Raw genomic sequence first — 13,548 nt, 5'->3', positions numbered from 1 at the left:
TTTTTGGGTGCTGCAGCAAAGCAAGGAATGTGTCAGGATGTTCCTCGCTGTGAGATCTTTGTAGATTTTCAAGCGCAATCAGCAAAAAAAGGGAGACCTAATCAGGGGAACAGGCAGCAGCTGCATCCCTTAGCCAAGGACATCCTGGAACCGACACGTTTTGAGGATGTATTAAATCAAGATGTTGATGTGTGTCTATGTGTACATGGCTAACTGGGCAAAACACCCAAGGTTTATATATCCCAGAGCTGAACTATCTTGGTTATAATAATAAAAATCACACCTACAGGTCAGAAAGACCCTGGCCAGGTGAAGACCCTTCCCCTGAGCAGGGGTAGAAGTTGGCTGGGGTGATGTAACTTGTACGGGAATTAATAACCCAGCGTGAGAGAGGGGCTGTACTCGGAAAGTTATTAATGCTGAATTTCTGTGTATAAATAATGGCATGAAAAGTCTGCTGGGGGGTGCTGGGTTTGTGAGACACCACTGAGCACCCAGGCCTGGGCTCCTCTGAAATAATAATCAACATCTCCATGAAGTATTTCACTATTGGTTCGTTGCACACCAGGTAACAAATCCAATTTTGGGGACAAACAGTGCAAATCTGCTCATCTGAGGTGTCAGGGACTCCCAGGTCACAGCCCCCCTCCACACCAGCATAGCTCTCAGCAAGGTGCCTTTATTTACAACACAGGTGAGAGAAAATGAAAACAAACGGCCAAGAACAGCCCGGGAACGTGCGGGCACATCACAGGTTGTAAAGCAATAAAGACGCCCTACAAACAAACTGGTCAAGGCTTTGATTTGGGGCTGGGTAAATACTGTAATGGGATTGATTTGGGGCTGGTTAGACGCCGTTATAGCTCCGTGGGTTCCAGTTTTGGGGGCTGGAACTAAGGGGAACAGAGGGGAGCACTGGGATAACGAGCGTGGGAATGTGAACAGGAGGGGGAGCTGCTGAATCCAGGCAGAAAACTCCTCAGCCCCCAGAGCCTCCCAAAGCTGCAAGAGATGGATGTGAAAACCACCCCGGCTGGTGAACGCTGTCCCTAACAAACAGCACACATTGCCCAGCTCTAACACTGTCCATCTAACGCAGAAAAGCGATTCCAAGTACGTCTGTTGTACCAGCTGAGCCCTCACTGCTCAGTCCTCCTTTTCAGGATCTCAGGGAGGATTCTCAGGGAAGAAAAACAGGGCAACACAAAGGCACGTTGTGGTTTCTAAGGTGCAAGAGTGCATCTGCTCAAACACCTCCCAGCCCTCCGTTCAGTCTGCTGTCTTGGCACTTTCGTCTTCCAGAGGAGCCTCGCTCGCATTCCACAGGTGAGAAGATGGAGAGGAAAGTTCTTTGTTCATGGGGCAAGTTCCTCCTGCTTTGCTTCACTGGAGGGAATTCACAGCTCATGTAAAGTCACCCTATTTCCGTGCAAGACTTTCAGGTTGAGCAGAGGTACCACACGGGCAGCGTGGGGCGTCTGTAATCCAGCTTTGTTCTAACACCCCAAATTACAAGCTTTCACCAGCTGCTTTGGAAGTACCTGAGAAGAAAGATTATAAGAAAAACAAACATCCATTACTCAGGGTTATTGTCAAAAACCAAAATAATAGAGGCAACTGCTGACCTCAGAAACTGTGGGTAAAATTTATGCTGACAAGTTTAGGCAAAGCCAGGGAATATGGAAACAGTTCCAGTCTTCCTGTAGCAATTTTAAAACAATAAAGGTTAAAGTAATCAAAAAGCAGATACAAAACTGACAAAGGGGAAGTAATTCATTCCTCTTCATCCACAAAGCAGTTTTTTTTTCAACAATGGCTTTCCTACAAATGCTCCTCAACACCAAGGTGGAGAAATCTCTTGCATATTTATGAGGCTGTGATGATTCAGGGATTGTTCAGCTGTCTCTGAAGGATCCTCAACAGCAAAGTGTGACTGTGGCCTCAGTTCTGACTGTGAATAGCAGGAAAATACCCGAGGGAATCTGTCCTGGAGAGCCCACAGGAACACTGCGACATTAATTACAGAAGGTTTGGATGTGTACCTGCATTGTGCACACCAGCAAAGACCTTTAGTCTTCCAATGGAATGGGTTCCTTTTCTTCCCTCATCTTCAGACTCTCCTTTTCTTTACTGTTATAAAAAGGGGAGAAAAGAGAAAAAAAAAAAATCCCAAATCAGTGTCATGCTGAGCAGCAGGGTGTCCTGAGTCACACACAGCACACCCAAGGTGAGATGGTGAGTGTGCCACACGTGTGGTGAGCACAGCTCAGGGGACAGGGTGGTCACCTGCCAGCCACCACCACGGCACCTGGCTCCTTCTCTGGGTGAGGAGCCACTGAGAGAGGCAACAGCCAAATGAGGACTCCAGAGCTTGTCCATCCTGGGGCTCTGTTCTGCCTGCACACAGCCAATTATGGCTAATTGGGTTGGCAGTTTTGCATTGTAGATGCTCCGTGCAGGGTCCACACCAATAATTCAGAAAGGCCATGGAGATAAAGTTGACAAGCTCTCCCAGGAGCCTCTCCCTCCCTCCCTCCCTTCCTCCCATGTCCTTACAGCTCAGTGTCTGCCACCTCGATCCTCTTGTCTCGCGCTTTCCTACGATGCTGCCGACAGATAATCACAGCTGTCACCACGATGATCATCAGGCCAGAGGCCGATCCGATGGCAATGGCCAGGAAATGGATTTCTGAGAAAGTCACTGCGTGGGGAGAGACAGAGGAGTGAACCAGAGGGACACCCAGGAGGAACGAGGCTGGGATCCTGTATCTGTGAATAAAACCTTCCCTCAGTCTCCTCTTTTTTCCCCTCATGCTTTCTACTTACAACCCCTTTTCTCCCATAGTTTTCCCGGGTGTGGAGGAAGTCCACTCTGGCTAAATCCACACGGCCTCGGGGGGAGTTTCTTGGCCTCTCACCTTTCTGCACAACCCGGAGTCGCACCTCCCCGATGGTGCCATAGACATCTGGCCGGTTTGTCACCTGGCAGGTGAAGGTCCCGTTGTCAGTGGGCTGCAGGTTCCAGATGATGATGGAAACATCGTTACGCTCGATGTTCCCATCCCAGGTGACTCGCTCTTTAAACCTTCCAGAGGGGGGCTTGTAGGGCTCCTTCAGGTAGCGAAATACCTACAAAAATCACCGAAATGTCGAATGGCCTGGGTTGGAAGGGACCTGGAAGATTTCTGAAGTCGCGTCAGGTGCAGGATGTCACCTAAGACAGGGCTCAGCTGTGGTGTCAGCAGGTCCAGCTTTATCAAGCCACAAATATTTTAACCCTGATCACCCAAAACTAAACATGAGAGGGTGTTTTTTAGGCAGGGTCTATAAACAGAACTCGGATTAATCACTACAAGTGACAAAGGCCCAAATGTACTTGTGGGTTTTGGGTGTGTCCATACCCACTCCCTGCTCACCCAGTGCTGGGTGTTGGGGCAAGGGTGAACCCCTGAAACGGAGCACAAAGATCTCACTCACCGGCTCGTGAGAGCTCAGGTCCTCGGGCTGGAAGTTCCAGCTCACTAACAGCTGATCGCTCACGGGGCTGCTGCTGGAAAAGGTGCATTTCAGCCGCTGGTTGGTCCCGTTCACGGCAACCACCTCCTTGGCAGTGTGAACTTCCACTGCTGCCGCCAGCCACATGAGCTCATCACTGCTCCTTATCAGCTTGAGTTCTTTGGGAGCCTTATGTGCGCTGGCAATGGATAACCTGAGTGTGTCAGGCACATTCCAAGGGGGGTGGTCCTGCAGATTTATTCAGAAAAACCTTCTCAAACTGGACTGAAACCCACTCAATAACTGCTGTTTCCCGTGCTAGAACTTCCCTGTCCCGTTCACGGCAACCACCTCCTTGGCAGTGTGAACTTCCACTGCTGCCGCCAGCCACAGCGCTGCAGGGCAAACAGAGGGCTCAGAGGGGGTCAGAGGGGGGAAATCGCTGTTTGGAGTGAGCTCATCACTGCTCCTTATCAGCTTGAGTTCTTTGGGAGCCTTATGTGCGCTGGCAATGGATAACCTGAGTGTGTCAGGCACATTCCAAGGGGGGTGGTCCTGCAGATTTATTCAGAAAAACCTTCTCAAACTGGACTGAAACCCACTCAATAACTGCTGTTTCCCGTGCTAGAACTTCCCTTTATACACTTTATACTCAGCCTCATGCACACCACAGTGAAACTGCTCTTACTGATGTATCCAGAGCCAGTTTTAGAGGGTTTATGGCCCAGCTGGGCAGCTGCAGGTAAATTCAGTCAGGCTGAGGAATTCTAGAGGAAATCCTCAAGGTAAATGTGGATTTGTTTATCCAAGAAACATCCCCACAACCACCACAGCTGCTGCTTTAAAAATAAGTGAGCATCGCTCACTTGATGCTCCCCTGGAAGAGGGACAACCAGCAGGAGGGAGAGCAAGGAAAAGAGAGGAGGAAAATGAAAAATAAGAAAAATTAATGATTGCTAGTGAAGGAAAAAGAAAATATCACTATCCTGTCACCTTAGGAAGTTAACTCACCCCAGTGTGATTCCAGCCAAAAAAAAGCTTATCTAGGGTTGTAAAACATAACTTCATAATAAAGACGTATTTGGAAGTAATTTATGGCTAAATACTTCCTTCCAAATAATTCCTTATCTCAAAAGAGAATTTTTTTTTGAATGCCGAAACACTGAGGGTATTCACACGTGGGAAACTTCACTGGCAGAGATTACATTGCTCATACGAAGACTCGGTGCCAAATCTTTTCATTTTAAACTCCTTGAAAAGAACTAAGTGAGAAATAAGTGTAAAATACTTTTTCCCAAGACAGATTACACCCGCGCCGCGTGCTGATGCATTTGGGAAAGAAGGATGTGTCATTCTTAAAATCCGGGTGTTTTGATATAAACCACTGAAAATCCAAGTGAGTTTCGTGTCCGTCTGGAACCTTTGCTGTGTAAAGGATCTGAACCTGGGGCTCCTGGACAATCCCTGATTGTTTAGGAACAAAGGTAGGGGGGGAAAAAAAGACAAAAAGGCTGGGAGTAAAGTTCAGATTCCTGGCAGGAGAGAAAAAGACGTTGAAACCCGAGCTGAGGAGGAGATCAGTGAAGGAAATCGGTGTTCTTCCGCTGGAATACGCCTAAACCTGCCGGGGAAGAAACTCAACCGCTTCGTGCCACTTCCAGCGAACCCCGCACAGAAAGAATCGCAGCAAGGACGGGGGGAAAGCCTCTGCCTTAGGGATAATTTAAGGGAACAGAAGAGGGGGGTGAGGACGGCAGCACGGCCGGCCAGGGACAGGTTTCCTTACCTCGGAGCTGCACCCCAAGGACGAGCGCAGCGCCCAGGCAGGTGCGGCCGCGCATCGGGGAGAAAAGTCCAGGTCTGCAAAGACAAATCCGCTTCGGGCTCTCGGTGACCGGGTGGAAGATGAGTTTCACAAAGTCTTCCCAGCACAACAGGGCAGATTCCTTGCCGCCAGCTCGGCCTGCAAGGGAAGGTGAGCGCTCCCTGCCGAGGTGTGCCCAGCCCCGCTCGCTTCTGCCCGTAAATCAGCGAGATTCCCAAGGTAAGATTAATTTCTTCTCCCTCCCATATTCCCCTGCTCTTTTGTGTTGCAATCATTCCTCCTCCCAGCTGCCACCTGAAACCACTCCCCTCTCGTGGGAGGTAAAAGAAAAATTGCCTGGAAGTGTTCATAGGTGGCTCGAAGGAACGCGCGCCATTTGTTCAGCAAAAAACCTGCAAACAATCCCCAAAAGAGCAGCCCAAAACTGACAGTCCGCGGCCGCAGTGCGAGCACTCATCCAGAGGATGGAAACGTCCCACCAAACCACAGGTACCTACCCTAAAATAATCGGAACATTCAAGGATTGGGAGCCTGGTGCTCTTGGAAAAGCCAAGTGGAAAATGGGTCAGCCTGGCCGCATTCCAGGCACAGCTGGGGAAACCCTGCGGTGCTCCACAAGGGAGAAATTCCGTAGAACACGAAATATTCTGCTGGACACACGAGGCAGTTGTGAGAATGTGAAACCAATCCGAGCCCGTGTGTTGGCGAAATGAGGAAGTTTGCATTTGAGGGCCATAAATCACTGGCTGTGCCAGTGTTTGTGTCTGGTTCACGATCCCGTTCCAAGAAGCCATCCCAGGTTATCGGTGGTAGCTGTGGCTGGTGCTGGTTTCCTTTGCAAGGGTGACAGGGCAGGGTTGGGGATGGTGCCTGAACCTCTGGGTGTTTGGAGGGGCTCCCTTCAGGGATTTGGCGGTGGAAAAACAGCACTGAGGCCATCAGCTCCGTGCATTGTCCCCCGAACAGAGCAGGGAATCCTGTGTCTGCTACCACATCCCTGCTAACAGCTCCGAGACACCAAGGATCTCTATCTCCCTGGGAAGGATCTGGGCCTGTTAGCCCTTCATCACTGCATCTCCCCGGATTTCCACTCAGTTACTATTGCAAAGTATCACCTCCCTTTCTTTCCTTGCCACCACGAATATTTATCAGTCTGGGGCTTTGTTCAGGTTGTGTTTAAAGTACCTGCAAGCCGATCTGCTGCCACTTCCTAATCCTGGTTCTGCACAGGGCTGTGAACAGCCGCTGTTCCCACCTTTGCCTGCAGACTTTTGCTAATCTCCATCTTCTTTCAAAACACGTGGACTCCAACTTTTAAGAGAAGACCACGTCCCTGGCACACCCACCAACAACCTAAATTCTCCGACGTTCCATTTGGAAACATAAATAAGGAAAAGAAAGCTCTGACGGCCAAAGACAGCACCCCAATCAAGGAAACGGGGCACAACAACGTTCCCTTTGTCCGTGCCACCTGGAGTGCCCCTGTCCCGGTGCCACGGCGGGTCTGTGCCCGCCCCAAGCCCGAGCTGGGAGGGACCGTGCCCTGCGTGCGGCGCTGGCCGGGGCAGGAGCCCCCTCTAGTGGGGCCGGGCCACTTCCCCGTGGGAGCGCCCGGGCGGGAGAGCCTCCCAAAAATGCTGCTGGGATGCCTCCGGGTGGGCCCGTGGGGAGGGGGCTGAGCGCAGGGCCGGGCAGGGAACGATGTCCCGGCCTGGCGCGCCCAAGCTCCGTTCAGGGGCTCCTGTGCTGAGCTCCGTGTGGTGCTTCTGGTTCCCTTATTCCAAACTTCCAGTGCCTGAAAGGGACCTGCAGGGAAGCTGGAGAGGGACTCTTGATCAGAAACTGTAGAATAGGACAAGGAGGAATGGTATGGAACTGGCAGAGGGCAGGGTTAGATGGGATACAGGGAAGAAGGAATTCGTCCCTGTGAGGGAGGTGAGGCCCTGGCACAGGGTACCCAGAGCAGCTTGGCCCCATCCCTGGCAGCGTCCAAGGCCGGGTTGGACGGGGCTTGGAGCACCCTGGGATGGTGGAAGGTGTCCCTGCCCATGGCAGGGCTGGAATGGGATGCTCTTTAAGGACCCTTCCACCCCAAACCATCCTGTGATTCCATGTGAAGTCGTTTGGCACAGCTGGAAGTTCACAAGCTCTCACTTTGAGAAGCTGTTGGGAAGGTCCTGCTGGCGAATCTGATTCTGGCTCATTTCTCTGTCCTGCTGCTCCCAGGGCAGCTCCTGAGCCCTGCAGAGCTGGTGCAGAGCAGAGCAGCCACCCCTCGCTGGCGGTGACGTCCCATGAAGACATTTTGAGCCTCCGCACTTCCTGACCTGGGCTTATTTCACGTGTCTGGGTCTGCCTTGGCCGCTCTGGAAACAGTGAGTCCCCCAGCCCTGCCCGGGTCGTTAGCAATTCTGGGAAAAAAAATCCTGGGCCTCTTTCTTGAGAAGCCACCGTGTTCTTTCCTGCCACAGCCACGCCAGTCTGATGTGGTGGAGAGGAGCAGGAGGAGGAGGAGGAACACGAGGATGAGGCTGGAGCGGTCCCTGCCCCTCCTGGGGCTCCTGCTGTGTGCAGGTGAGTCCCCAAACTGCAGGCAGCAGCGCCGGAGCTCGGTGCACTGAGAACTGAGAGGTGCCGCGGTCTTAAAGTTTGGGTTTATCCTTTATTCGTGCACTTTTCTTAAAGCATTTCGTGATCCTGGGTAAAGAACTGCAGACTCGGTGGGATATCAAGGGTGTGGCGGCAATTTCAATACCTGAGCAGTTTGAATGCTGGTTTAGGATGAGGTGCAGAGTACCTGTAGAGGCTCTAAAGAAGCCAGTAATGAGGAGAGATAAACTCGCTAGGGGTTCATTAAGAGTTGTTACAATAAGACTACAGCTACTCTGCCAATGTGCTGCAAATACCAGCGCCTAGTTTATCAGTGGCCTGTTCTGGTTTCAGATTTAAATTCATCTACATAAAATAAAAAAGCAGCAAGTCACCTTCTCTCCAGCCAAGTCCGCTGTCTGTGGAATTCAAATCTATTGTAAAAAGACAAATGTCTTTAAAGGAAATCGCAGGTCTGATTCACACCTCCTAAAATCGGTTTCTTTGATGCTCCAGAGCCTTCCATGGAGCAAGTTGTTTCCTACAAGGCAGAAAAATCACGCAGATAAACTGTTTCACAGCGTTACACCAACGTCAGGGTCCCACTCCCCAGCGGGTTCCCTTGCTGAGGACAGAGCCTCTGACCAGGGCTTTCCAGCAGTGGTTGCTCCATGATAATAAAGCAGAATTTTGGGGTGCACAGAGTGCAATAACAACCCTTTTTCTGAGCTGGGTCGGGAAATGATTCAAGTTTCCATTCTGCGTTAGGCTGCGTTAAAAATGGCTTCCAACTCCAGAACAACATCCTGTCTCACCACCAGAATATTTCTAATGCTTTCAGCGTGAATGGGGGACTATGAACATCTCTTTCAAGCAGCTGAGTTCAGAAAGGATGTCCTGGGAGTAGGAAATCATATCATAGCAGAAGCTCAATTACTTAATAATTCTTATTCTTTTTTTTTTGCAGTTGGCACCGCAGCTCAGCAGGGTAAGTGTGTTTTACCACCATCCTTAGCTATTTAGCATGCTAAAAACCCCAAATATGCCTCCAAAGTGAGAACTAAGAGTCAAATAGAAATATTTGAATTTTGCAAATATGGCAGGGTAGGAAAAATTCACTGTTCGTTAATCGACAGGGATCTTACTGATTGGAGAAATTGGTCCCTAATTATTATCAGTGTTGGGCATTTCCAACAGCACCAAGCAGTGAGGCAGTTGTGAGATGATTTTTTAACACTCCTTATTTTCTGTTTTGCAGATGAAGAACAGGACGGTAAGTGAATTTTATCAGCATTCTTAACGGTTTAGTGTACTATAAAAACTGCAGCTGACTAAAAAAGAGGTAGAAATATTTGAGGTTTCCCCTTAGTTTCCTTTCTCATTGGTCTGTCTTCCCAAGGGGAATTCCTGGTGGAGATTTCTGGCACCACGGTGACAATCACGTGTCCCTTGGAGGACGAGGGCATCAAGTGGGACCCATCTGGGAGAAGAGGGGACATCGAGGAGGGGAAGTTCATTATAAAGGACCATGACAGCACTCCTGCCAACCTGAGCTGTTCCTTGGGTAATAAGAAGCATAAGCTGTACTTGAATGCCAGAGGTGAGTGCAGACCCTTCAGCCTGCACATTCCAGTGGCAGGTTTTGGGAACTGGGAATTCATTTTCAGCGCTGGGGTGGGTAAATATGGTGCTGCCAAGCCCCTTCCTGCTCTGTGTGGGCAGTAAGAGTCTGAGAGCAGATTTTTGGCAGAAGGAATCTCCCCTTTCCTTTCAGTTTGCCCTTTTCCCCTTCCCACCTGCCTGTAGCCCTGTGCCAGCACTCAGGTGAGCGAGGCCAGGGCTTTCCCTGGCTCTGAGCATCTCCCCCTCCCCTCATCCCCCGGCAGTGTGTGCCAACTGCGAGGAGCTGGATGCCCTGACCGTGGCAGGGATCATCACTGCAGACCTTCTCATCACCCTGGGGGTGCTGATCCTGGTCTATTACTTCAGCAAAGGCAGGAAGGGACGAGCCAGTGCTGGTGGGGACAGTCGGCCACGAGGTAAGAGCCATTCCAGACCCCCCTGCTCCCCGTGACATCCGCTGAGCACCCAGTGAATCCCTCGTCCCCACTGCGTGACGTGACGGAGCATCCTCTGCTCTCCACGAGCTTCCAAACGATGCTCCTGCTTCCCACGTGTTCTCCAGGCTGCCTGTGTGTGCAGGGATGGGAGTGGCTGCTGTGCCAAAGGCTCCCTGCACACAGGAACCCGTTTCCCAGGCTGTTGTGCTGGAGCCAACCCTCCAGCTCCTGGCAGCAGCTGCATCTTCAAGAGCTCAGAATAAAGCCATGGGAGCTGACCCATGGTGTGCCTGGCTCTGGGATCATCCTGGAAGTCCCTCGTGACAGGAATCCCCAAGGATTCCCTCTCTGTGCCTCTGTTTCAGGTCCGAAGATGCAGCGCCCTCCCCCTGTCCCAAACCCGGACTATGAGGTGAGGACTATCCCTGGGCTTTCCATCCCTGCTGCCTGGGGAGGGATAGCCAGGGCCGGGACTGGGGCTGATAGCCAGGTCATCTATCCTTGAGGAAGCATCCAGTCAAGCTCCAAGTTTTCCTGACAGTGGAGGAAAAAGGTGGTAAAGGTGCAGCCCCTTTTCCTGGTGCTGCCACAGGGATGTATTTGGGAGCAGAACTGCAGCTTCCCCTGCGCTGCCCCTGCTCTGTTGTGCTTTTCTCCACGTATTGTGCGGGCTCAGGTAAGGATTCCTGAACCAGGATCTCTGCTGTTCCCACAGCCCATCCGGAAAGGCCAGCGGGAGGTGTATGCAGGCCTGCAATCCAGGGGCTTCTGAAATCCCCGGTGATGACAGGCTGGAAGCCAGCAGCACTGGGGCTGAATGCTTCTGCCCAGCTTGTTCCCAGCTCTCTGCAGCTCTGCTGAGGCCCTGGCATTTTGGGATAAGCCACAGGACAGGGACACGCTGTCGCACCCTGGGGCGTGCTTGGGTTTGCCATCAGGGAACAGAAATGAGCACATTGGCAAGAGGAGTTTTCCTTCTCATTAAAGGACTGCAGCCTCACTGGTGGTTCCTGGTCTCCTTTTCCTCTCACACTTCTCTCTGCTCCAGTTGGTTTTCCCTCCAATTTAATTTCTGCCCTCAGTGGCTCCATCTGCTCCTGTGGGGCTGAGAGTGGGTCCTTCTCAGAGGGATTTGCCTCTGATCTCATCCTGCTCTCACCTTCACAGCCTGACCCTCATTTGCAGCCAAAGGAGCAGAGGCAGGCAGTAAAAACCCCCAAACAGCCCAGCAGCAGCGGCACAGGTTAAGAAGGGCCCCTGGGTTGCTTTGATGCCTGCGAAGGTTTCAGGTCGAACCCTGGCTGAGCCACCCCCGTTTGTTGCGTGGTGAGCACCAGCAGCTCCGGCAGCTCCGGGGCAGAGCCGCGCGCCCGCAGGATGCGGTTCAGAGGCACAGCTGGGTTTATTCACCACAACAGGCCCTACACCCCGAGCAGGGAGATGGCAAGATACACACAGCACTAACCCCCAGCAGCTCCAAAACCACTCAGGGCCATGTTCTGACCTGCTGCAAACCAGCACTGCTGCAGGGCCGCCTGCTCAGCCCAGCTGTGCAGGACATTCCCACCCTGGAGTGGAGTGGGAGAAGCTTGGACCGCTCTGGGTGTATGAAGCCTAAATTTTGCTTCAAAAAACCTAAATTTTGCTACACCCCAGTGCTTCTACCACCATTTTTGGGGTACAGCAATGTACAAGTTTGCCCCAGTGTTTGCCCCAACCAGTACCATCCCACACATTCCTTGTCTCAGCAGGATCAGCACTCACCCAGTGACAACAACTCTGCCTCTGTGCTTACCTGCACCAAAGGAATACCTCTTTGTCCTTCCAAGGGTGAGGCGATGCTGGCTGGCCCTGTCTGGTGCCAGTGTCCCATTCTGGGGACTCAGACCACATGAACTGTTTCTGCTCAGGGCTGGGGAGCGGAGACCTGGCCTGGCCAGTGACCAGATCCCACCCCAAGTGCACCTTCCCAGCCACCAGATCCCATCCCGTGGGCGCCTCCCCCAGGACCTCGACACAAACGGATGGAGCAGGGAGGCTGTGGGACAGGCTCATCTTTAATGACAGGAATACAGAAGTGCAAGAGGTCATGGAATGAGCACAGTGCTATAAGCAGCCCATCCTGGAGGGGCCTCCAAGCAAAACCAGCGCGCTGGTGAAGGCAGTCACAGAGTGTCAGAGTCTTCCCACTTCACTTGCGGGCGCGGGCAGGAGCCAGCCGGCTGTACTGCTCATCCTCCCGCTCTCCAAGGGGCTGGGAGGGGGAAAAAAAGGGGACATGAGCCAAAACTGTGCCTGCCCAGCCCTGGGAGGGGGAGCTGGATCAGCCTTTGGGAAGATTCTCTCCACACTGAGGTGCTGAAGGTGTCCTCCCCCCCCCCCACACACACAGGGGTGCTGAAGGTGCCCCCACACTGACCTGGTAAAGCTCGTTGGCAATCAGGTTCTGCCTGTCAGAAGCTGAAGGAAGAAAGAAGGTCAGGGTCAAGGATCAGGGGAGCCATGGGCAATGTGGGGAACATTTACAAACAAACCCAAGAGCTGGCTGCGGCCCTGGGGCACCACACACGGCCCCGGAGGTGCCCAGGCACAGCCCTCGGGGCTCTCCCGTCCCTCACCTCGTGAGGTGTGTCCCCTGTCGTGGCCAGTGATGCAGTACACGGCCACTGCCAGGAACAGCGTGGCCACGGCGTCCGCGATGACGATGCCCGAGATGGTGGGAGCGTCCACTTCGATGCAGTTCTGGCACACTGGAAGCCCAAAAGGACACGGACACTGAGAGCAGGGGCACATCCAGAGTGCTCAGCCAGCTCTGCCAGTCCAGGCCCCAGCCCCAGGCCAACAGAGACCAGCTGGGTTTGCCGTGTGAGCCAAGGCAGTGGCACAAGCTGCTACGTGTCCCCCACACCCAGTGCAGGGCCAGAGAGGCAGGTTATGGCACTAAATAAGGCTGCAAAGCTGCCACAGTGACACCACACGCAGAGGAACCTGCAGCAAACTGGTGGAGACACCCCCAGACAAGGGGAAATTCCCTCAAGATTTTGCTTGGGTGAAAACTCCAAGCAGTTCTGGCTCTAGAAAAGCAGGTGTGCAACACTTACTCCGATAGTGCACCTGGAGGCTTTTCCTTTGGCCTCCTGTCTCACACACGTAGAGACCTCTGGGATCGTCATAAGCTGCGCTCAGCTCCAGCTGTGCTTCGTTTCCCACAGTATTCCCATCTTTCCACCATGTGATGTTTTTGTTGCCTTGGCCTCGCACACATTCCAAGAACACCCTTCCACTGAATTCCTTCACGAATATCTCCTGCCCTGTGAAAGGAAGAGAGAGCAGAGAGCTTCACCTCTGCGTTACCGACAGCGGTGCAGAGCTCGGAGCTCCTTATGGGGATGAAGCACCACATCAGACTGTCCCAAAAAAACTCTGGGAAAAGCAGACTCTCCCATCCTTGTTGCACCGATTCCTTTTTCCCCATCGACATTCCAAACCTCATTCTCTGGCGGAAAACCTCATCGAGCCGCGGGGCTCCCTGCCAGCACCCCTCCCAGCATCTCCCGGAACAAGTGTCCGGCCGCTGAC

The 13,548-nt window shown here is 52.5% G+C and overlaps 3 protein-coding genes across 7 annotated transcripts; 1 reads left to right on the top strand and 2 right to left on the bottom strand.

Annotated features, from left to right (window-relative positions):
* Window positions 1-659: 659 nt before the first annotated feature.
* Window positions 660-5,603, bottom strand: LOC103618516 (myelin protein zero-like protein 2). Of its 2 annotated transcripts, none has more exons than XM_017738445.1 (5): window positions 3,478-3,666; window positions 2,919-3,129; window positions 2,557-2,701; window positions 2,043-2,130; window positions 660-1,541 (listed from the first exon to the last, which is right to left on the bottom strand). In XM_017738445.1, exons 1-4 carry the CDS (start codon window positions 3,640-3,642, stop codon window positions 2,070-2,072), a joined length of 582 nt encoding a protein of 193 aa, XP_017593934.1. In that variant the 5' UTR covers window positions 3,643-3,666; the 3' UTR covers window positions 660-1,541; window positions 2,043-2,069. The 2 variants fall into 2 exon arrangements, with proteins under 2 accessions (XP_017593934.1, XP_017593935.1); XM_017738446.1 differs by lacking the exons at window positions 660-1,541; window positions 2,043-2,130 and adding exons at window positions 3,847-3,890; window positions 5,282-5,603 and having other exon boundaries at window positions 2,552-2,701; window positions 3,478-3,600.
* A 62-nt stretch (window positions 5,604-5,665) lies between these two features.
* Window positions 5,666-10,969, top strand: CD3E (CD3e molecule). 4 transcript variants are annotated; one of them, XM_017738447.1, is made up of 9 exons: window positions 5,713-5,809; window positions 7,547-7,695; window positions 7,792-7,894; window positions 8,877-8,897; window positions 9,168-9,182; window positions 9,309-9,509; window positions 9,796-9,948; window positions 10,335-10,381; window positions 10,685-10,969. In XM_017738447.1, the coding sequence occupies exons 3-9, from the start codon at window positions 7,846-7,848 to the stop codon at window positions 10,739-10,741; spliced, it is 543 nt and encodes a 180-aa protein (XP_017593936.1). In that variant the 5' UTR covers window positions 5,713-5,809; window positions 7,547-7,695; window positions 7,792-7,845; the 3' UTR covers window positions 10,742-10,969. The 4 variants fall into 4 exon arrangements, with proteins under 4 accessions (XP_017593940.1, XP_017593939.1, XP_017593936.1 ...); XM_017738451.1 differs by lacking the exon at window positions 7,547-7,695 and having other exon boundaries at window positions 5,666-5,809; XM_017738450.1 differs by lacking the exon at window positions 9,168-9,182 and having other exon boundaries at window positions 5,710-5,809.
* Window positions 10,970-12,006: 1,037 nt separating this feature from the next.
* On the bottom strand, window positions 12,007-13,462 carry LOC103618604 (T-cell surface glycoprotein CD3 gamma chain). Its single transcript, XM_017738377.1, has 5 exons — window positions 13,458-13,462; window positions 13,071-13,306; window positions 12,588-12,719; window positions 12,389-12,429; window positions 12,007-12,223 (listed from the first exon to the last, which is right to left on the bottom strand). The coding sequence occupies exons 1-5, from the start codon at window positions 13,460-13,462 to the stop codon at window positions 12,161-12,163; spliced, it is 477 nt and encodes a 158-aa protein (XP_017593866.1). The 3' UTR covers window positions 12,007-12,160.
* Between the last annotated feature and the right edge of the window lie 86 nt (window positions 13,463-13,548).

Source organism: Corvus brachyrhynchos, unplaced genomic scaffold (assembly GCF_000691975.1).
Source record: "Corvus brachyrhynchos isolate BGI_N302 unplaced genomic scaffold, ASM69197v1 scaffold46, whole genome shotgun sequence".
NCBI classification, from domain to species: domain Eukaryota; kingdom Metazoa; phylum Chordata; class Aves; order Passeriformes; family Corvidae; genus Corvus; species Corvus brachyrhynchos.
Note: the sequence above shows the minus strand (reverse complement) of the source record. Positions and strands in the feature narration are given on the sequence as shown.

Coding starts and splice junctions, on each gene's coding strand:
- CD3E (XM_017738451.1), top strand. CDS start 7,846: ATGAGGCTGGAGCGGTCCCTGCCCCTCCTGGGGCTCCTGCTGTGTGCA. Junction 7,895..8,876: donor GGGGCTCCTGCTGTGTGCAG/GTGAGTCCCCAA, acceptor TTTTTTTTGCAG/TTGGCACCGCAGCTCAGCAG. Junction 9,510..9,795: donor GCTGTACTTGAATGCCAGAG/GTGAGTGCAGAC, acceptor ATCCCCCGGCAG/TGTGTGCCAACTGCGAGGAG.
- LOC103618516 (XM_017738446.1), bottom strand. CDS start 5,336: ATGCGCGGCCGCACCTGCCTGGGCGCTGCGCTCGTCCTTGGGGTGCAG. Junction 3,891..5,281: donor CCTTGGGGTGCAGCTCCGAG/GTAAGGAAACCT, acceptor TTTGCCCTGCAG/CGCTGTGGCTGGCGGCAGCA. Junction 3,601..3,846: donor AAGTTCACACTGCCAAGGAG/GTGGTTGCCGTG, acceptor ACTGCCAAGGAG/GTGGTTGCCGTGAACGGGAC.
- LOC103618604 (XM_017738377.1), bottom strand. Junction 12,720..13,070: donor CCTCCAGGTGCACTATCGGA/GTAAGTGTTGCA, acceptor TTGGGCTTCCAG/TGTGCCAGAACTGCATCGAA. Junction 12,430..12,587: donor CAGGGGACACACCTCACGAG/GTGAGGGACGGG, acceptor TTCTTCCTTCAG/CTTCTGACAGGCAGAACCTG.